Below are 23,536 nucleotides of genomic sequence, written 5' to 3' on the forward strand. Positions count from 1 at the left end.
ATTTGTAAGTACATTTCCTCCTTTAGAACATAGTCTTGATTATGTATTTGCGGTATACATATACATTGTTTGGTTCACAGTTTCCCACAATCAGCTTAAATCTAGTGAGTATCTGATTGATGCTACACCTCAATTTGACTTGGCATACATAATGACTTTTCATCTCTATTTTGACCGTAGTAGGTTTGAAAACTACACCTCCTTGCACTTTGAGTTTTTAAATTTTCTATTCATTTTAATTTAATTTTTTATAAAAATAAGAGCTGTGTACAATACTCGAAAGAGTACATATAAGGGTGAAGGTGTCAGTATTGCAACAACAGTGCTTGACTGAGAGGCAGACCACTTAGTGATAATTCAGGGTGCTTGTTCTTGTTTTGAGATACAAAAGTCTAAATTCTAATATACTAAAGGCAGTGGGTATCAGTGTATGACTAGGGAAAATGTAGGCAGTAAAAAAACTGAGGCATGCATACGATTTAACATTTTTACTAATTTATATTCAACTCATGACTGAACTGGTGATGGTTTGCCTATTTTTTATTTAAATCAACAGAGTTGAAGATAATTTTGAGAATTTTACATATTTGATGGTTTTAAAACCAGGATTGCTTGAGGGATCTGAGTGGCTTCTGTTGAAATTATAGGCCAGATACTGGGACTTCTTCTCAGGAAAGCATCTAGTGTTTTTATTCAGTTTCTCATGGGTATCAGTGACCATAAAGGTTAGTCATTCATATCAGTGATATGAATCACTGCTCTAAGAAAACAATACAAAAAAGTTTTCTATTTTCTAAAATATATTTTGGAAATAAAGTTTAGAAAGTTAAAACTACACTTATAAATTAGAATTAAATAGAAATGGCACAAACATTCAAAGCTTGTCGGTTATAAACTTATCATAGCAAAACTCATCTTTTCTGAAAGGCCCCTCCTTTCTGATTTGTCACAAAAATTAGTGACAGTTGTAGAGAACTCAGAGAGTAAAGAAAATTAAAATGACCCATAGACTCTTCCCTGAAGCTGACTGAACTATGAGGTACCTTGGGACATTTCTTCCACACTTAGAGTGATGTGTTTTTATATGATTTTTAAACTTTCTTACTTCGAATTCTCATCTCATTTTATTCTTAGAGTAACAGAACACTAATGAGTGAAGAAACAGGTACCCGTGACCACTGACAAGTCTGAAGTCCCATGTACATGTGTGTCAGCAGAGAGCACTAGAAACAGTTTATCTGCCCCAGCTTTGCTGTATATAAATCGGTTGTGACTGTTTTCTCATTGTTGAGTTAAATTGAGGAAACCTATTAGAATGTTAGCTGCATTGATCTCTCTTTGACAATTTTCTTTCATTAACTTTAGAATAATTGCAAGTATTTATACTTAAGTTCGTCTTTGTGTCTATTTCCAGTACAATTTTTTGATGGACTCATAAAAATAACATGGACTATTTCATCAACATTTTCTGATGACACAAATTTCCTAGGTATAGAGTTCAGAAAAAGGAATATGCCACCATGTTGCCTGAATTTGTCATCAATTTCACTTAATAGTATTTTGCCATGACCGTTTAAAAAAAGAATAATACTAATTTAATACACATATATTTTAATTTTTAATGTGTTCCCCTTCTTGCCAAATTTCAGTTCCTTCAACAATATGATCTTTCTTTCAAGAACATTTTTTATTGTTAAATATAACCTTATTTGGGGCGCTTGGGTGGCTCAGTGGGTTAAAGCCTCTGCCTTCAGCTCAGGTCATGATCCCAGGGTCCTGGAATCAAGCCCCGCATTGGGCTCTCTTCTCGGTGGGGAGCCTGCTTTCTCCTCTCTCTCTGCCTACTTGTGATCTCTGTCTGTCAAATAAATAAATAAAATCTTTAAAAAAATAGAACCTTAATTATTTATTTAGACTTTTTAAGGGGATTTTGAAAACGATCATCATTCCTTTCTTTAGTAATGAGAATACTTTTCTCTTTACCTATATGTAATCCATGCCTGAATTTAATATTCCTCTATTTTCTTAATGTCAGAGGTAAAAGCCCAGGCTTCCATTAAGCTAGTGGATCTTTAACAAAGAAGCAATGCAAAGAAATAAAAAAGGCATGCTATATTTGAGTGATGATCCCTGCAGCATATGGCATAAGGTTTGGTTGCAGAGAAGAAGCTCAATAAATGGTGAATTGAATTGAAACAAAGGTTTCCTTGAATTCTTAACAGGAACTTCTAGAGAGGGTATAATGGATTAAGAATCATTTGTAAATAAGATTATACAGTTACTTATATTCCAAAATCATTGGATTTTATAATTTCTTAAAAACTTAAATAACTCTTCCCCAGATTAGCCCAGATAGTAATTTGAATGTAAAGCCCATTTCTTTTTCCCTTTTTGATCACCACTTGGTGTTTCCTGCTTTTTTGTTTAAGACATGAGGTAAAGGGAGAGAGAATGATAAGAAATAAAAAAAACAAAAACAAACCCACAGGTCTAATGTCAACATTTTTGCCTATTCCAACTTTCTACTTTAAGTTGAAAAGTTAGCAAAATCTTATTTCCATCAGTGATTTAAATTTTATTTCCCTTTTTTATTATTTAAAGGTGAAAATTGGAGACTTTGTTCTTGCCTCAAACAAGAGATATAGAACTTTTCTTCTTTACAGAGATTGTCAGTTGCAAATAAGATAAGGATTAAAAATACAGTCTTGCTTTCATATTCCCCCATCTCCTTTTTAATATTCTATCATGAAAATCTTCAAACATTCAGAAAAGTTGAAAGAATTGTACAGGTAAACCTTGACCATATATCTGTCTTTATCTCAATCATTAATTCATTTTTCCCTGATGCATTTCAAAGTAAGTCGTGGACATCAGTATACTTCACCTGTAGATACTTAAGCAAACACATTATTTTACTTGCTCTCATACTTTTAACAGCTATATGAAAATAAGGTGTTTTCCATGGGCTCTATCCTGATCTTCATCCTTAAGGTTAAGGCTAATTTGTAGTGTGCTAAGTTTATGTCCTTCTTTGCTGCTGCTTTTTAATACAAAAGGTGCTTCTCAGAAGGCATATAGCGTGTGATTAGCAAGATTCAAAAGAAGATTGTGAAAGTCTCTTGTATATGACTTACAGCAGTGCTTTAGTTCTCATTTTCTATAAGGAACATTGCATGAAGATACCTGTTGCAAATTAAATCTTGTTTATTAATAGCTTTTTAAAATTAAGAGTTGATGCCTGAACTTAATCTCTAAAGATCAAGGACGATCAAGACCTCCAGACAAGGAATTCTATATGTTATAAGTAAATAGACTGGAGTGGTTTATCCTATCTATCTGGGTTTTATTTTCCATTAAAAAAAAATAAGCAGTTGCCTCTTTTGACTACATATTTTAATATGACCAAAGTGTCTAAAAATTATGTTTCTGAGTAGTACAACAGAAGAAACAACTCTTAAAACTTCAGTGCGAATAAAGATCCCCTACTTACCTTCTGTAATACAGTAGTTCTTAGAATCATATTTGTATTTTCTGCTGCATAGTCTTTGTGATCTTTGACAGGATTATTTATTTAATCCCTGAATATTAGAGGGACTGTTACAAGACAAATAGACAAATTCTTTGACCAAGGTGTTTGATCCTGCATATTTCCACTAGTGAAACCTTTGGGGAGAGAGTTTCTCAAGCTGTAATTTCTCCTAGAGACACTGCTTGTCTCATGCTTCCCTCCCTTCACAAAGGACTTCTGAATGGGCTGCACTTTAAATTATCTTTCTTCTTCTTTTTTTTTTTTAAGATTTTATTTATTTATTTGTTAGAGGGAGCGTGCGAGCACAGGCAGACAAAGTGGGAGGCAGAGGCAGAGGCAGAGGGAGGAGCAGGCTCCCCGCCGAGCAAGGAGCCCGATGTGGGACTTGATCCCAGGACGCTGGGATCATGACCTGAGCCGAAGGCAGCCGCCCAACTAACTGAGCACCCAGGCGTCCCTATCTTTCTTTCTCCTTTCTTTCCTTCGTTTCTATACTTTTCGAAAACTCAGAATTTAGAAATAGCAGCCTGATCTTAAATCATTCTCCAGTATGTCCACATTTTTGTTCTAGAGAGAATTAGTGATAAGTTTAAAACTGATCATACTTGATTTGGAATACTGACATTGATCTCTTGTATTACCTCTGGTTGAATCTCCTATTCTTTTTGTTTGTTTGTTTGTTTACAAAAGAGGTGTTTTGTTAGGGAAGTCTCCTTTTTCCAGGTGTAGTTACCAAAATAAGACATACTGAATGCTAACTTTAATACTAGTTTTTTTTTTTTTTTAAGATTTTATTTATTTGAGAGAGAGAGAGCATGAGAGAAGAAAGGTCAGCCGGAGAAGCAGACTCCCTGCTGAGCAGGGAGCCCGATGTGGGACTTGATCCTGGGATTCCAGGATCATGAACTGAGCAGAAGGCATTCGCTTAACCAGTTGAGCCACCCAGGCGCCCCCTACTAGCTTTATAATAATCACAGGAACATTTAGGTATCTAAGCTGATGTATAGTCCTTGGGCATTTTCTGAATTACTTATCTAAAACATACAAACTGTTAGTGTTCTGTAGATTTAATAATGAGTGTTACTGTGTGCAGGCATTGCAGCAAATCGGTTCTTATGGACAGTATCCCATTTATTGCACATAACCAACCCTATCTCCAAAAGCCCCCTAAATGTAACATTTAGCTATACTGTCCTTCAATAAGTTGTGCTCTTTTTATCAAATTGAATGCATTTAACATAATGGAATCTTAACTTAGTGGTTAGTAGTCTTTCTTGAAAATTTTAGAATGGTGTTTTTTGATAGTCTATGGAAACGGGTATCAGTTACTCAGTGTAGATGTACATTGCTAAAATCTTTTTCTTTCTCTTGAACCTGTGAGATAGGCATTATTCCAGTTTTACCACTGAAGACACTAAGGTGGGGGTTAATTTGTTTATGTTAAGTGGTGGGACTGGGATTCACCTTCTGGTCTGACTTGAAAGCCTTGCTCTTTCTGCTGTGCAGCTCTGTGCATGAAGTTTTTTACCAGTTTATTCTCATAAAAATGTATCCAGAAAGATGATATTTCTCCCTTAAGTAAATAGAATAAAGAGACTTTATGTTTATCAAAAAGGATTTTGAGGGGACCTTTTACAAAAGTCCTTGAACACTTAGGAAATAAAAAGTCTTGCTTCAAAGAACACAGGCCAGAAGACCTAGGTTAAGTTCACTGCTTGCATCTTTTATGATGGAGGACGTCTGATTTCTCTTAAATGAGTGGTTTTTCCATTTTCCTTCTGCTTTCTTTTTTGAATGAGGAAAAAGTTGATAAGTGACATTTACTGCAGGAATATTTTTAGGATAAATAACAGTATATTTGTGAAATTCCTTGATATTCTTAAGAGTAAATGAGATAATTTTTATTAATTATGCTGCTCTTGCTTTAGGGGTGCTAAGGAGTAAACTGAACCTATTCCATGACGTTTATAGCACAGCCATTTTTGTTATCTGGAGAACGATTATCTTATGTTGCAGTTTATTCTAATTTCAGTTTGGCAATATCTACATGTTTTTTTAAATTACTTGCTGAATTGGTGAGTTTTGTTTTTGTTACTTTTTTTAAACTGGCAACACCCTTTTGCTTTAAAAAAATTCCAGTGCACTGGTTTAGCCTGCAGTTTACTCCCTAGCAAGAAATGCTTACGAAACCTAATTTTCAGAGAAGATTTGAAAATAAGCATCTGCATGAAGGACTATTCATTTCCAGCAGGTGTAAGAACTGAGTGCATAGTGTGGAAACATATGACCATCCCTGCTCCTACAGAATACCTTTTGGTTATTTGAAATTAATTTATTAGGTGGCTCTGTCTTGATACAGCATGAAACAGGCTCCAAAGCCAAATCGAAATGCTTTTTTGTATTACCTCTACCTCATTTCTTCTAGCTCCTCGTTGGTTCTCTCTCACTGTAATCACATTAATATGAATAACTGTGGAGTTATTCCACATTTTTCAGCTTTAACTTTTCTAAGGACTGAACTGTCTCATCCAATTTTGTGTTCAAATTTTGTTTTCATGATTTCTGCTGTGCAGCCAGTGTTTATTCACCCACAAGCTTTATTAAATCTAGTCTTCTTTCATCTTAAGTTCCTGTTTCCCTCTAAACATCCGGCCCTCCCTCAGTATCTCCTTTAATTTCCAAATTTCATTTAGTTCAGATGATCTTGTACATTATAAAACACTAGTTCTCAAGATGTGTGTTCTAATTCTAAAACCAAAGTCCTTGAAAGTCTTAAATTTTTTGAAAAGTGTATGGTTGAATAATGCTACTGCCAAACTTGGTAAACACAGGATTTTAAAATTAAAAAATACTTTAATATTTAAATTGCTAAAATTGGGTTTTTGATTAGTTTGTCTTTTGATACGTAGTCTACTCAAGGAATTGTTAATTTGTGTATTCATTTAGTATTTGCTATTTTTTTGTCAACAGGAAGAAGGTAGATAATGACTATAATGCCCTGCAAGAAAGACTCAGTACCTTGCCTGATAAGTTGTCATATAACATCATGGTATGTGTGGTGTGTTGCTTTTAAAGTAGTATGTTGTTTACATATTAACTGTGGAAAGTGATGGTTCTTTGCTTTATATATATTGATTCACAAATTGCCAAGCTAATAGACAGTATCTGAAAACTACCATCACAAGGAAAGTTTGTTTTGATTTACTTTATAATAATCCACTAATTGTTGTAATAGTTGGTATTTGCTTCTTTTTTTTCAGATTTATATTAAGTTATCACATTATAGAGACACAAATGGCATAAATGTTAGCACAAAATTTAACAAATTTGGTATGCAAATTTACTGTGTTAGAAAACTGTAATTAAGACAGAAATATGGCACTTAGTCGTTTCCTGTTAGCCAGAGCAGGAATAGATCATAATGTATAATTTACAGAATTAGACCCAAGAACATTGATTTTATATAAAAAGGTACTGCTAATTTTTGTCTGAATGATCTTCATATCGACATAGTGATCTCTTCGTGAGCCCTGGATTAGATTCTCACTGCTTAAGTATTTTCTTTCATAAGACTTTGTTCTTAATTACAGTAGCTCAAATGTTTTATAAATGTATTGTTCTTTATTATACTAACCCAGATATTTTGTAAAATTTGTAGACTCATTAAAGCTATTTATTTGTTAATTCCAACTTTGTTAAAAATGGCTATTTTATTGGAAATAATTTTCAGGTTTTTTAATCAGAGATATTCTTTATTAACTTAATATTTCATTGCTAGTTTGCTTTCATTTAGATTTATGAATGAACATGAAGTATCAACATTCAGAGACAGTGCTAATTTCTCTGAAAGCTATATGTAAATATGCTGATTCTTCTTTTCCTGTTTTAACATTGATTTATTAACATGAAACAATTTTCTATAGGTTTTCTTAGTGAAACTTTAATGTGTAATTTCTATGAAGTTGACATTTTTTCCTAGTTGATAAAAAGGCCTCAATACAACTTTTAATGCTGTTTCTTAAAATGTATTTTTTAGTGTTTTTAATTTTTTGTCTTCTTCCTTATTCGTTCCTTCCCTCCCTCCCTCTCTTCCTTCCTTCAATAATAGGTACCATTTGGTCCCTTTGCCTTCATGCCAGGAAAGCTTGTCCATACTAATGAAGTCACTGTTTTACTTGGGGACAATTGGTTTGCAAAGTGCTCAGCAAAGCAGGCTGTGGGCTTAGTCGAGCATCGGAAAGAACGTATGTACCAATTATAAATGATGTATCATTGCTGGATGTATTAGTTTAAAAAGTGCCAAGCTGTTACTAAAAGTACCATCCATGATAATATTAGTCCAGACTATTTGTGGTTTGGTTGAATTGTAGGTAGTTTGATAGAACCAACATTTGAGAATGTAAGCTGGAGAATGGAACATCTGGGTTGGAAATATCATCCACATTAGCATGTTTTCAGAAATGACAGAGTGTAAAAGTCCTTAACATGTGGTTTTATAGATAGAAGTTGGGCAGACATCAGACTTGGGCTCATTTTATATTTTATAACTGGTTTGTTTAGGTGCTTTGATAGGCTTATTTTTGCTTTTAATACTTTTAGTACATAGAAGGAATTTACTTTTTATTTATTGAACTAAGAGTAATACCTATTTATAAAAGAGGAAACCGTTTTTAAACATGCTTTTTGGTTTAGAAGAAGTTGTATTTTCATCATGGAGAGAAGGCCAGGTGTGTAGAGATGCTACCCAAAAGAGTGCCCATTTGATTGAGGTAGTTCTTTAAGTTCGTTTATCTATGATATTATTTGTTGGTGTAGATACATATCCACGTACACATTTTTAGTTGGATGGGCTTGGTGTCAGTTCTAGCTTACATTTTAAAATTAGGTTTATTTAATACCTGTGTTCTTACTTCTATAATAAAATACTTGAATTAGTAGTATAATATCATCCCTACCTGTTTTTTAATCTTGTAGTTAAATGTGCATTTAAAAATAAATTTTTGAGGATTCTTCTGTATAAATGAGGTCATAAAGATAAAAAAACAGCTGAGTTTCTACAGCTGAAATTATTTCACTTATACATGTGAGTGGGTACTAGTTAGAGAACTCATTTACTCAGTGAAATTGTGGGATCTATATTTGGACACTCTAATTGCAAATCAGCTCCTATAAGTTTATAATTGATAACATATTTGATCATTTGTGACACTAATCAGAATCTTATTGTTAGGCCTGTATATAATTTCTAGCAATGATAATTCTTTTGGCATTACTACACTAAAATAAGTCATGTACGTTAGAGGAAAAAGAATGAGCATAATTCTTTCTTAAAGGCCTTTCTTAATCGGGAAAGCTTTCTTATTTACTGGGGTAGCTCTGCTGATATGAAATCAGTCCATTGTCTGTTAAAGTTTATTCACTCTGATTTTCATATGGATATTTCAGCAAAGAAATCTTTAGAATCAGTTATGACATAATATAGTAACAGGAAAATACCTTTTTTTTTTTTTTTAAAGATGTATTTGTTTTAGAGAGCATGCACACATGCGTTCAGGTGCGAGAAGGGGAGGGACAAAGGTAGAGAGGGAAAAAGAATCTCAAGCAGATTTCCCACTGAGCATGGATTCCAAAACAAGGCTTGATCATACAACCCCGGCATCATGACCTGAACTGAAATCAAGAGTCGGTCATTCAACCAGCTGAACCACCCAGGCACCCTGGGAGAATACTTTTAATAGAATAGAAATAGAGCTCTTGAATAGAGAAGTATTTTTTGGTAGATCACTTTCCATTGTTAAAAATGATTTTTGGAAAGAACCAAACATGATGACTTTGGGATCAGTGTTTATTTAAAATAATTTTTAGAAATATGTACCTATGAATTATGTTTGAGAACCTATTATAAATTCTAAAAAGTTGTTTTAGTCACACAGTTTTATACTGATTTTAATAACTAAAGTAATGTTTAGGTATATTGTTATATTTAACATTTATTAAGAAAATTATTTCTCTTATGGAGCAAAAAATATAACAAGTTAAAGGCATACTCCTATCTCACTATTGACAGGGTAATTGGGAAAGATGGAAGGGAGGTTATTGCATGTTTAAAAAGTAGTCAAAATGAAGGGCAAAATGGATTTAACACAAGTACAAAATGATTCAAAATGATTCCCAGAGGAGGTGTCTCTGAGGAAGCTGATTTTTTTTTTTTAAGAGTGCCCTATTCTTTGTGCTCACATCTTGTATTTTTGCCACTTAACATGAATATGACCAGCTTTTTAAAGTTTAAAAAAAAATTTTTAAGGTTATCAGAGTGAAATTGACTTTATTTGGTAACTGTTCCATGAGTTACAACACAAGTAAAGATTTGTTTAACCATTGCCAGTGTCAGAATATACAGTAGGATATAGGATACACTAGTCAGGGCACAGGATTACACCAGAAACTCCCTCTCACATAGAATGTGGTCACACCTTACCTCTGCCTGTAAGGCTTGACAATCACTAAACTGTCTCTATCACTATTAATTTCACCTTTTCCAGAATGTCATATAAATGGAGTCCTATACCACATAACCTTTTGAGACTGACTTCTTTCATTCACTATAATGCCTCATCTAAGTTGTTCTGTATATCAAAAGGTCATTTGTTTTTACTGCTGAGTATAGTTCCATTATATGCATATACCCCAGTTTTTCTACTTATCCATTGGAGGACATTTGGTTTGCTTTCATTTTCTGAAGTTACGAACAGAGCTGCTATAAACCTTTATGTTTTTGTGTTACTATAAATTTTCATCACTGTTGGTAAATACCTGCAAGTGGGATTGCTCGGTCATATGGTGTGTGCGTTTTCAGTTTTTAAGAAATTTTTGAGCTATTTTCCAAAAACACTGTTGTTTCACATTCTCCCAATCCCAGCCGGGTGTGAGAATCCTAGTAGTTTTGTATCCTTACTAGCATTTTAGTTTTAAAAATTTAAGCCATTTCAGTAAATGTGTGGCAGTTTCAATTTGCATTTTCCTTGTGGCTAATGATGTTCAGCATTGATTCATGAACTTTCCTGCCATCTGTGTGTATCTGTCCTCTTTGATCTGTTGAAGTCTTTTGCCCATTTTTAAAAATTTGGTTGTATTTTTTCTTACTCTTGAGTTTTGAGAATTAATTTATTCTGGATATAAGTTTTTCATTAAGTGTGTGATTTGCAAGTATCTTTCCCAGTATGCTGCTTATTTTTTTATTCTCTCAATGTTGTATTTCCAGAACAAACATTTTTAATTTTGGAGTCCAGTTTATTACTTTTTTGTTTTATGGATCATTTGTTTGGTGTCATATGCTTTGCCTACCCTCAGTGCGTGAAGATTTTCTCCTGTGTTTTCTTCTGTAAAATGTTTATTGTTGAACATTTTGCACTTGGATCTGTGATCCATTTTAAGTTAATTTTTGTATAAGGTGTGAGGTTTAGTTCAGGGTGTTCAGTCTTTTTAGGTATAGATGGAGTTTTTCTCAAATCATTTGTTGGAAGTCCTTTCTCCATTCAGTTGCCTTTGCACTATTGTCATAAATGAATTGGTAATCAAAATCACGAAGAGATAACATTTTTTTAAAAAAATATTTTATTTATTTATTTGACAGACAGAGATCACAAGTAGGCAGAGAGGCAGGCAGAGAGAGAGAGGAGGAAGCAGGCTCCCTGCTGAGCAGAGAGCCCGATGTGGGGCTTGATCCCAGGACTCTAGGATCATGACCTGAGCCGAAGGCAGAGGCCTTAACCCACTGAGCCACCCAGGTGCCCCGATGAGATAACATTTTATCCCTCCTATAATAAAATAGACAATAACTTGTATTGGTCAGGTTGTGGAAAATTGCAAGGCTCATATGTTGCTGGGGAATGTAAATTGGTATAGCCACTTTGGAAAACAGTTTGGAATTTTCCATGAAGTTAAACATTGAGTTACCATCTAGCCATGTTCCACACCTAGATACTATTATACCCAAGGGAAAATAAAAACATACATCTGCACAGAAGCTTGTATGTGAATATTAGTATAATTTATAATAGCCAAAAAATGTAAACAACCCAAATGTCTATCATCTAGTGAATGGATAAATGTGAATGTTCATCAAGAAAAAGAAATTATGATAAATGAAAAAAGCCAGCTACAAAAGACTGTATATGATTCCACTTGTATGAAATATTTAAAATAGGTAAGTATATGAAATAGAAAGCATATTAGTGGTTGCTTAGGGCTAGGGAAGATATGGGGAAGAATGGAAAGTTACTTAATTTTTTTGAAAAGATTGTATTTGGACATGATACAAAATTTAAAGGATTTTATTGAAAAATATATATCCCTTTTTCTGTCTTTTACCATCCACTTGGCCAATTTGGAGGCATTATTATCAGTATCTTACCATTTTGTGTGTTCACATATTGTATACTTAGGCATTCTAAACTCATTATATATACAACCACTCAAATGGTAGCACACTTTTTTTTTTTTTTTTGCTGCTTCTTTCTGTCTTCTTTTAATGGCTGCAGAATGTTATTTGGATACAGTGTAATTTACTGTTTCTTTGGCAATAACCATCCTAAAGGTTTTGAATTCCAGTTCTTTAAGGACTTCAGGATGTTTGTTAAGCATTTTTCATGTGCTTATTGGCTGTTTGTAGAAACATTTTTGGAGAGAGGTCAGTTCAGATCCTTTGCCCATTTGTAAATTGGATTGTCTTTGTCGTTGAGTTGTATGAATTCTTATGTATTCTGGATATTAGTCCCTTATTTATGATTTGCAAATATTTTCTCCATTTTGTGGATTTCTTTTCACTATATTGATAATGTTCTTTGATGCACTAAAGATTTAAATTTTGAGGAAGTACAGTTTTTTTTTTTTCTTTTGTTGCTTGTACTTTTAGTGTATGTCTAAGAAATTGCCAACTCCAATGTCATGAAGCTTTTCCCCTATGTTTTCTTCTAAGAATTTCAGTTTCAGCTTTCCTTTAGGTCTTTCATACATTTTGAGTTAATTTTTTTGTATATTGTGTAAAGTAAGGGTCCAACTTCATTCTTTTGCACGTGGCTATCCAGTGTTTACCTGCGTTGATTGGTTTGACACTGTTATTGAAAATTGTGTGGGTATGTATGGGAATATTTATTTCTGGATTCTCTACCTTGTTTTAAGATCTGTATGTTTGTCTTAGTGACAGTATTAAAGCATTTTGATTACCTTTACAGAAAGTTTTAAAATCACGTAGTGTGAGATTTCCAACTTTTGATCTTTTCCAAGATTGTTCAGCTATTCAGGGTCTCTCAAGATTACATATGAATTTTTGGATGGATTTCTTCTATTTCAGCAAAAATGTTAGGATTTTGATAGGGATTGTTTGAATTTGTAGGTTGCTTTGGGTAAAATGATATCTTAACGATATTATGCCCTCTAATCCATGAACACAAAATCTCTTTCTGTTTACTTAGTCTTGAAATTATTTCAGCAACACAGTAAGTATTGTGTCTTCCAGGCTAAACTTACTACTAATGGTATTGTGAATGGAAATTATTTTCTTAATTTTCTTTTCAGATTATTTACTGCTGGTATATAGAAATGCGACTTATTTTTGAGTGCTTATTTTATATCCTGCAACTTTGCTGAATTTATTTTTTTAAGCTGAGTGTCTATGTGTGTAATATTTCAGGTTTTCTACATATAAGATCATATCATCTGCCAGTAGAGATAATTTTACTTCTTCCCTTCCAATTTGGATGCTTTTTATTTTTTTTCCTTGCCTAATTGCTCTCGTTTTAACTACCCCTCGACCCCATGGACTCTTTTTTTTTTCTAATTTACATATTTATATTATTAACATATAATACATTCTTTGTATCAGGGGTATAGGTCTCTGATTTATCAGTCTTAAACAATTCATAACGCTCACCATTGCACATACCATCCCCAGTGTCCACCACCATCCAGCCATCCCATCTTTTCACCACTCCCCCCCGCCCCCAGGAACCCTCAGTTTGTTTCCTATGATTAAGAGTCTCTATGGTTTGTCTCCCTCCCTGGTTTTGTCTTGTTTCATTTTTTCACCTTCCTCTAAGATCATATGCCTTGTTTCTTAAATTCCACATATCAGTTACATCATATGACAGTTGTCTTTCTCTGATTGACTTTTTTCACTTAGCATAATACCCTCTAGTTCCATCCACGTCGTTGCAAATGTGAACATTTCACTTTTTCATGGCTGCATAATACTCCTGTGTCTGTGTCTGTGTCTGTGTGTGTGCACGTGCACGCACCAGCTTGCATTGCCACCAGCAGTGTAGGAGGGGTTCCCCCTTACTCTGCATCCACACCAGGATTTGTTAATTTCAGCTATTCTGATTTATCTGAGGTGCTTTCTCGTCATGGTTTTGATTTGTATTTCCCTGGTGCCGGGTCATGTGGAGCACTTTTTCATTTGTTTCCTGGGCATTTGAATGTCTCCTTTAGAGAAATGTCTGTTCATATCTTCTGCCCACTTCTTCATTGGATTATTTATTCTTTGGGTGTTGAGTTTGATAAATTCTTTATAGATTTTGGGTACTAGCTCTTTATCTGATATGTCATTTGCTAATATCCTCTTCCATTCTGTCTGTTGTCTTTTGGTTTTATTGACTGTTTCCTTTGCTGTGCAATAGCTTTGTATCTTGATGAAGTCTCAATAGTTCATTTTTCCCTTGTTTCCCTTGGCTTTGGCAATGTTTCTAGGAGAAGTTGCTGCAGCTGAGATCAAAGAGGTTACTCCTTGTGTTACAAGGATTTTGATGGATTCCTGTCTTACATTTAGGTCTTTCGTCCATTTTGAGTCTTTTTTTGTGTATGGTGTAAGAATATGGTTCATTTTTAATTCTTCTGCATGTGGCTGTCCAATTTTCCCAACACCATTTGTTGAAGAGACTGTCTTTTTTACATTGGATATTCTTTCCTGCTTTGTTGAAGATTAGTTGACTGTAGAGTTGAGGGTCCATTTCTGAGTCCTCTATTCTGTTCCATTGATCTATATGTCTGTTTTTGTGCCAGTACTATACTGTCTTGATTGTTACAGCTTTGTAATAGAACTTGAAGTTTGGAATTGTGAAGCCACCAGCTTTGGTTTCTTTCTTCAACATTCCCCTGGCTATTTGGGGTATTCTCTGGTTCTATACAAATTTTAGGATTGTTTGTTGCATTTCTGTGAAAAAAGTTTATGGTATTTTGATAGAGATTGCATTGAATATGTAGATTGCTCTAGGTAGCATAGACATTTTAGCAATATTTGTTCTTTGAATCCATGAGCATGGAATGTTTTTCCATTTCTTTATGTCTTTCATGAGTGTACCATAGTTTTCTGAGTACAGATCCTTTGCCTCTTCGGTTAGATTTATTCCTTAGGCATCTTATGGTTTTGGGTGCAATTGTAAATTGGATTGACTCTTTAATTTCTCTTTTATCTGTCTCATTGTTTGTGTATAGAAATGTAACTGATTTCTGTGCATTGATTTTATATCCTTCCACAGTAATGTACTGAATTCCTTTATGAGTTTTAGCAGTTTTGGGATGGAGTCTTGGGTTTTTCACATAAAGTATCATGCAAAGAGTGAGAGTTTGACTTCTTTGCTGATGCAGATGCTTTTTATTCCTTCTTCTTGTCTGTTGCTGAGGCTAGGATTTCTAGTACTATGTTGAACACCAGTGGTGATAGTGGACATCCCTGTCATGTTCCCAACCTAGGGGGAAAAGCTCTCAGTTTTTCCCCATTGAGAATGATACTTGCTGTGGGTTTTTCATAGATGGTTCTTATGATATTGAGGTACTATCCCTACATTGTGAAGAGTTTTGATCAGGAAAGGATGCTGTACTTTGTCAAATGCTTTTTCTGCATCTACTGAGAGTATCATATGGTTCTTGTCCTTTCTTTTATTAATGTAGTGTATTCTGTTGATTGATTTGCAGATGTTGAACCAACCTTGCAGCCCAGGAATAAATTCCACTTTGTTGTGGTGAATAATCCTTTTAATGTACTGTTGGATCCTATTGGTTAGTATTTTGATGAGAATTTTTGCATGCATGTTTATCAGGGATATTGTTCTGTAATTCTCCTTTTTTTAATGGTTTTTTTTTCTGGTTTGGGGATCAAGATAATCCTGGCCTCATAAAAGAGTTTGGAAATTTTTCTTCCATTTTTATTTTTTGGAACAGTTTCAGAAGAATAGATGTTAATTCTTCTTTAAATGTTTGGTGGAATTCCCCTGGAAAGCCATCCAGTCCTGGGCTCTTGTGTGTTGGGACATTTTTGATTTTTTCTTCATGTTTCTTGCTGGTTATGGGTCTGTTCAGGTTTTCTATTTCTTCCTGGTTCAGTTTTGGTAGGTTATAGTCTCTAGGAATGCATCCATTCCAGATTGCCTAATTTGTTGGCGTATGGTTGTTTATAATATGTTCTTATAATTGTTTTTATTTCTTCTGTGTTGGTTATGATCTCTCCTTTTTCAGACATGATTTTATTAATTTGGGTCCTTTCTCTTTTCTTTTTGATAAGTCTGGCTGGGGGTTTATCAATCTTTCTGATTCTTTTAAAGAACCACCTCCTGGTTTTGTTGATCTGTTCTAGTATTCTTTTGGTTTCTATTTCATTGATTTTTTTTCTCTGATCTTGATAATTTCTCTTTTCCTTCTGGGTTTAGGCTTTATTTGCTGTTCTTTCTTCAGCTCCTTTTGGTGTAGGGTTAGGTTGTGTATTTGAGACCTTTCTTTTTTCTTGATAAAGGCTTGTATTGCTATATACTTTCCTCTTAGGAGGACCACCGTTGCTGCATCCCTAAGATTTTGAACAGTTGTGTTTTCATTTTCATTTGCTTCCATGAATTTTTTTTAATCCTTAATATCCTGGTTGACCCATTCATTCTTTAATAGGATGCTTTTTAGCTTCCATGTATTTGAGTTCTTTCCAATTTTCCTCTTGTGATTAAGTTTTGGTTTCAAAGCATTGTGGTCTGAAAATATGTAGGTAATGATCACAGTCTTTCAGTACCAGTTGAGACCTGATTTGTGACCAGTTGCTATACTTTCTATAACTATGTTGAATAGATAGGATAGTCAGCATCTTCATCTTGTTCCTGATCTTAGGGGGAATAGCTTTCAGTCTTTCACCATTGGGTATGATGGCAATTTGGTTTTTTTATATGTGGCCTTTATCATATTTAGGAAGCTACCCTCTATTTCTAGTTCATTGAGTGTTTTGTATATTGAAATAGTGTTGGATTTTGTCAAAGGCTTTCTCTGCATCAGTTGAGTTTCATGTGTACAGTGTGAAGGTTTTACTTATTTATGTTGTGAAATGATTACCATAGTAAGTTTTAGTTAACATATGTCACCTCATATACATACAGTAAAAAGAAATGGACAAAAAAAGAAAAAAAATATTTTCTCATTACTTGTAATGGCACCTCTTAGAATTTACTATCTTAGAACTTTCATTTATATCATACAGCAGTGATAACTGTAGTAATCTACTATACATTACATTCCTAGTTTATTTATCTTAAAACTGGATGTTTATACATTTGGACCACCTTCCTTACATTTCCTTGGCCCCCCATTTGCTAACATTTTGATGAGGATTTTTGCATGTATACTCATAAGGGATATTAGCCTAAAGTTTTCTTTTAGCGTCTTTGGTTGGCCTCACGGAATGTGTTCCTTCCTCTTTAATTATTTTGAAAGAGTTTGAGAATTGATGTCAGTTTTTTCTTGGATGTTTGGTAGATTTCATCCATGAAGCCATCTATTTCTGGGCTTTTCATTGTTGGGAAGTTTTTTGATTACTGATTCAGTATCCTTACTTGTTGCAGGTCTATTCAGTTTTTCTGTTTCTTCTTTGTATTATTTTAATAGTGCATTTGTTTCTAAGAATTTGTCCATCTTGGTCATCCAGTTGATTGGCATTCAGTTTTTCATAGTATTCTCTTAGAATACTGTTTATTTCTATAAAATAAATAGAATTGTTTCCACATTTGTTTCTGGTTTTAGTAATTTGAGTCCTCTCTCTCTCTCTCTCTCTCTGTCAGTCTAGGTAAAAACTTGCCAATTTTGTGGCTCTTTTCAAAAAACCAACTTCCAGGGTTTTTTTTTTCCTATTGTTTTTATATTCTCTGTTTATTTCCACTCTAATCTTAGTTCTTCTATCTGCTAGCTTTGAGTTTAGTTTGCTCTTTTTCAAGTTCCTTTTAAAGCATACAGTTACGGTTTGAGATCTTTTTTAATGTAGGTGTTTACTGGTATAAATTGCTTTCTTAGTGTTTTCCCTGCATCCTGTATGTTTTGTTGTATTGTATTTTCCATTTTCATTAGTCTCAAGAATTTTCATTTTTCTTCTGTGATTTCTTCTTTAACCCATCATTAATTCAGTGTTATGTTAGAGTTCCATGTATTTGTGAATTTTTCACTTTTCCTTCTGTTACTGATTTTTAGTTTTCTAGTTTTACTTCATTGTGATTGGAAAATGTTTTGTATGGCTGCCAGGTATTCTCTTGGATAGAGTGTTCTGCACATATATGTTAGGTTCAGTTGGTCTGTAGTTTTGTTCAAATCTTCTATTATTGCTCTTATTTCTGGATATTCAATCCTTTGTTGTAGGTAGAGTATTGACATCTCAAGTTTTTATTGGAGGACTGTCTATTTTTCATTCAGATTCTGTCAATTTTTGCTTCATGTATTTGGTGATATGTTAGGTGTGTATATGTTGTTAGGTGTGTGTTATATTTTTTCTTTTTCTTTTTTTTTTTTAAAGATTTATTTATTTATTTATTTGACAGATCACAAGTAGACAGAGAGGCAGGCAGAGAGAGAGAGAGATAGAAGCAGGCTCCCTGCTGAGCAGAGAGCCCGATGCGGGACTCGATCCCAAGATCCCGAGATCATAACCTGAGCCGAAGGTAGCGGCTTAACCCACTGCGCCACCCAGGCGCCTCTGTGTTACATTTTCTTGATAGATTGAAATTTTTATCGATATAAAGTATCCTTTGTCTTGTATAACTTTTTTGACTTAATGTCCTATTTTGTCTCATTAGATACTCCCTCCAGTTCTCTTTTGGTTACTATTTGCATGGAATATCTTTTCCATCTTTTCACTTTCAATCTGTTTTTATGTTGCAAGATTTAAAGTGAGTCTCTTATTGACCACATAAAGTTGGAACCTAGTTTTTTTGTTTCGTTTTGTTTAAAATTTTTAAAAATTCATTCTGCCAATCCATGCCTTCTGTAAGGTTTACTATAACTATTTATAGGGCAGGATTTACTTTTGCCATTTTTAAAATTTGTTTTCTCTGTGTCTTAGAACTTTTGGTCTCAGTTCCTTCATTACTGCCTTCCTTTGTGTTTAGTTGATTTTTTTTTTTTTTTGTAGTAAAACATTCTGATTCCCTTCTCACTTCCTGTATTGATTTTTTCTTGGTTTGTGGTTACCATGGATATTACATATAACATCCTAAGGTTATAATAATGTGTTTTGAATTGATTCCAACTTAACTTCAGTCACGTGTAAAAACTCTGTTTTTGTACAGTTCTCTTTAAATTATTGATGTCACAAATTACATCTTTATACGTTATATACCTATTAACATAGATTTGTAATGATTTTTTATGCATTTCTCTTTATATCCTGTAGTAAATAAAAAGTAGAGTTGCAACCCATAATGACAGTAATACTGGTTTTTATTTTCACCCATGTTTACCTTTAGTGGAAATTATTTTACCTTTACATGGCTGCGAGTTACCGTCTAGTGGCTGTTCATTTCAGTCTGAAGAATTCTCCTTGGCATTTCTTGTAGGGCAGATATAATGATAAGGATCTCCTTCAGCTTTTATTTATCTGGAAATATCTTCATTTCTATCTCATTTTTGAAGGAACTATAGTTGCTGGTTATAGGATTCTCAGTGGACAATTTTTTTTCCTCTCAGTTCTTTCAATGTTTCAACCCACTGCCTTCCAGCTTTTCAGGTTTCTGCTGAGAAATCTGCTTATATTCTCATTGAGGATTCCTTATATGTGATAAACTGCTTTTCTCTTGCTGCTTTCAAGATTCTCTCTTTGTTTTTCGAAAGTGTGATTATGTATCTTGATGTGGGTATGTGGGTTTACTCTCCTTATACTTAGTTGAGCTTTTTGGATTTGTAGGGTCATGTTTTTTGTCAAATTCTAGAACTTTTTGGCTGTTATTTCTTCTGATAATTTCTTTGCCACTTTCTTCCTTTTGAGACTCCCTTAATGTGTATATTGGTCTGTTTGCTAATATTCCATATGTCCCATAGGCTTAATTCCATTTTCGTCATTCTCTTCTCTTTCTGTTCCTTAGACTTGATAGAAATTCCAATTTCTTTCTGTTCCTTAGACTTGCTAATTTCAAATCAGGTTCACTGATTGTTTTTGTTTGCTTGCTCAAGTATACTGTTGAATCCCTGTGATGGATTTTTCGATTCAGTTATTAAATTTTTCATTCTAGAATTTCAGTTTGATTCCTTTTTATAATTTCTCTTTCTTGATATTTTCATTTTGATATTCTCATTTGATAGGCACATTCGTGCATTATTTTCTTTATTTCCTTTCGTTCTTTTTCTGTTTCCCTTTAGCTCCTTGAACATATTGAAGGCAGTTGTGTTAAAGTCTTTGTTTAGTCCATCTGATGCTTTGTTTGTTTAGGGACAGTCTGGAGATTTATTTTGTTCTTTTGAGTGGGCTGTGTTTTCTTGTTTATTGTATGCCTTTTGATTTTTGGTGAAATTTTTAATTTTTTTTTTTTAAAGATTTTATTTATTTATTTGACAGAGAGAAATCACAAGTAGGCAGAGAGGCAGGCAGAGAGAGAGAGGGAAGCAGGCTCCCCGCCGAGCAGAGAGCCCGACGCGGGACTCAATCCCAGGACTCAGATCATGACCTGAGCCGAAGGCAGCGGCTTAACCCACTGAGCCACCCAGGCGCCCGAAATTTTTAATTTTTGATGGGTATTTATGAAAACAGCAATCTTTCCTGGTCTTTGCAGGTTGATGAAGATTTTGGAATAAGGTAGATATTCTCTGAGCTCTCTTTTCAACCCAAAGTGAAAGGTTATGGTCTTCAATGTGTTTTTTGGACATGTAATGTTTCTTGGGCATGTGTGGGAATTTTCTTAATATCCTATATACATAGCTGCTTTTGAATGTTTTAATTTACAAAGATTCTCCCTTCTCCTTCTCTTTGCAATCTCAGATTGTATGGTGTGTGACTCTGCCCCAATCTCTTATGCCCAGTGTTTGCAGGTCTCAAGTCTCTCTGCAGCTTTCATGATCAGTGCCAGCTAATCTCCCCTACTGAGGTTTGCTTTAGGTGAGACACATACCAGTTCTTTAGTCAGCCCCTAGACAGATTAGAATATTGCCGATAAGGTCCAGTCTGTTCTCTATGGTTCAGGGAAAGGAATTGGGATTGGCTGCCACATTCCCCAGACCAAAACTGCTTCCCACTGGGGAAGGAATGGGGAAAGCCAAGTAAAAATGCCTTGAAATTTACTGCTCTTTTGATTGTGACAGTTTCCTGGTTGGGTGTTTGCTTGATTGCTGTATATCTTTGTTTTCCAGAACTCCTGTAGGTATTTTAGTTTTTGGTTGTTCTTGGATGTTTTTTGGTTGGGAGGGTGGGGAGGTAAGGGCTTAGAGCTTATTAGTCTATAATTTTACTCATTATTATTGTTTTAAGGGAAGATTTTATTTTCCTTTGAACATGTGACATTTTTGAGCATGCTTGTAGTGATGGTACTGAGTGATTAGTGGTTCAGGAGAAAGAAATGATAAAATATCCTGGATGTAATGGCATTAAAAGCACAGAAAATGTAGCTTTGGAAAGTGTCAATGAAAAAGAGAAAGAGGGCAAGATAGATGGAGAATATTTGAGTTAGAGAAGTTAAATATTTAAATATTCAGAGGAAATCAAGTTTATTCAGAAGGGGGAGAGATTAGAAGATTAGAAGTATTTGTCAAATATGTGTGGTAGGAAATATGATATGGCCATCAGGTATTTTGTGATTTATTTTATGAGGCAATACATGTGTTTCTGAGTTATCTTCAGTGGGGCATACATATTTTAAGTGCATTGTTATTTTGTTATGATTTATGATTTTGGTTTTTTAACTTATGATTTGGTTTTATCTGTATAATACTGTATAAAATTTATATATAAATATATATACTTATGGTTTGGGTTTTATCTATATAAGAAATGTATATAGCTCGGGGCTTTGCATGGCTCAGTTGGTTAAGTGCCCAGTTCTTGGTTTTGGCTTAGGTCATGATCCTCATGGGGTCATGAGATTGAGCCCCATGTCGGGCTCCGTCAGGCTTTGTGCTCACTGGGGAGTCTGCTTGAAGATTCTCTCTCTGCCTCTCCCCACCCACAGTCTGTCTGTCTGTCTCTCTCTGTCCCCTTCTCTAAGTAAATCTTTTTAAAAAATGTATGTAGCTTTAAAACATTGTACGTCTTTTTAAAACATAAAGAAAAAGTAGTAGCATCTTGCTCGACTCCCATTTCCCATCCCCAGTGGTAATTACTTTTATTCTTTTGGCTAATCTTTTGTTCTTTTTATCCGTATTTTCCAAGTTATTTGCATATTCTATTTTCTTGGCCCCTTTTTCACTTTTATGTAGTATTTGTTAGCTCCCTGTCTATAGTTAAAGACTCGCATTTAGATCATTTACATGCCCTTCATTCTGTCCTTGCTCCCCAAATCTTTTTAATATTATTTTAATTTTTGTTAAATCAGTGTTCATGCTTGCATATAATTCCATTTCCATTCTTGTATATCTTTTCATTTGAAGTTAACTGCTTTTTACTTGTTGTGTAATGACATGTGCCTATCATTAGTTCTCTCAAACACTTTGATTTTATTATTAGAGACCTCTCTACTAGAGATCTTCAGTCTTGCTTTGATTTGGACTACCTTCCATCTTGAAAAAAAAAAGGATGAAAAAAAGCTGTCTTCTTGGTATTTTCTTTTGCCATTATACCACATTTTGTCTCCTATATATTCCCTGTTCCTTGGTTACCATGGCATCATCTTTCTGGTCTTACTCATTTTGTTGGTGTATACAGCCTTTAGTAACTTTCTAGGAAGGTGTGCAGGAGATACATTTTTAAAAAATTTGCATGTCTGAAAATATTTTTTATATTCTTTCTGTAACCAGACTGTGATAATTCTGTTTTAAACAATTTTCCTCCAGATATTTGAAGATACTATCCTGTTACTTTCTGACTGGTGTATTGCTTTTGCAAAAACTGATGCCATTCTTGTTTCTCTGTATGTAACTTGTTGTGTTTTTGTTTTTAGAAGCTCTAGGTTTCTGTCTTTATTCCCCATGATCTGAAATGCCACAGTGCTGTACTTTGTTGTGTATCTTTTAAAATTTGTTTGGTGGGTTTTTTCCAGTGTGGAGATGTATGTCCTGCAGTTTTGGAAAAATTTAATATTATTGCTTTAATAATTTCCTTCTCTTATTATTCATCTCTTTGTCTTATAAGTTGAAGTTATTTCTTTTTATCTTTGGAATCATGGATTTTTAAAAAGTTTCTGTACATTTTAATTTCCAGGAGTTCTGTTTTTGTTTTGTTGTTATTTTTTTAATTTCCCTTTGGTATAGCATACTGTTCTTGTTTCATGAGTACAATACCCTTCTTTTAGGAATTTAATTGGAGTTTTTCTTTTAAAGTTTTCTTCATGCATTGCCTTTCTTTCCTCCAAAGTGCTTTTTATATTTTTTCCTCCTCTCCTTTTCCTTCCTTCCTCATTGACATTAATTGTGAAGACTCTTCAAATATTTGGTGATCCTTGGCTAACCAGTTATACTTTAGAGGTTAAATATTGTTAAGAAGCTGTGTGTGTGGATTGAGTTTGATTATTAGGCTTTTATGTAGGGAGTTCAAGTGGCAAACTGATTTTGTTTCATTAAGGAATCTACAAAAATCAG

General features: G+C 34.0%; 1 protein-coding gene across 1 annotated transcript in view; it reads left to right on the forward strand.

The window, feature by feature from the left end:
- Nucleotides 1-23,536, forward strand: part of URI1 (URI1 prefoldin like chaperone) — a 72,040-nt gene that overhangs the window by 31,694 nt on the left and 16,810 nt on the right. The window contains exons 3-4 of the mRNA XM_044256238.1: nucleotides 6,500-6,578; nucleotides 7,638-7,773. Of these exons, the coding sequence (XP_044112173.1) occupies nucleotides 6,500-6,578; nucleotides 7,638-7,773 (215 nt within the window). The remainder of the gene's footprint in view (nucleotides 1-6,499; nucleotides 6,579-7,637; nucleotides 7,774-23,536) is intronic.

The sequence above is a fragment of the Neovison vison genome, chromosome 7, assembly GCF_020171115.1.
Source record: "Neovison vison isolate M4711 chromosome 7, ASM_NN_V1, whole genome shotgun sequence".
Taxonomy (NCBI): Eukaryota; Metazoa; Chordata; class Mammalia; order Carnivora; family Mustelidae; genus Neogale; species Neogale vison.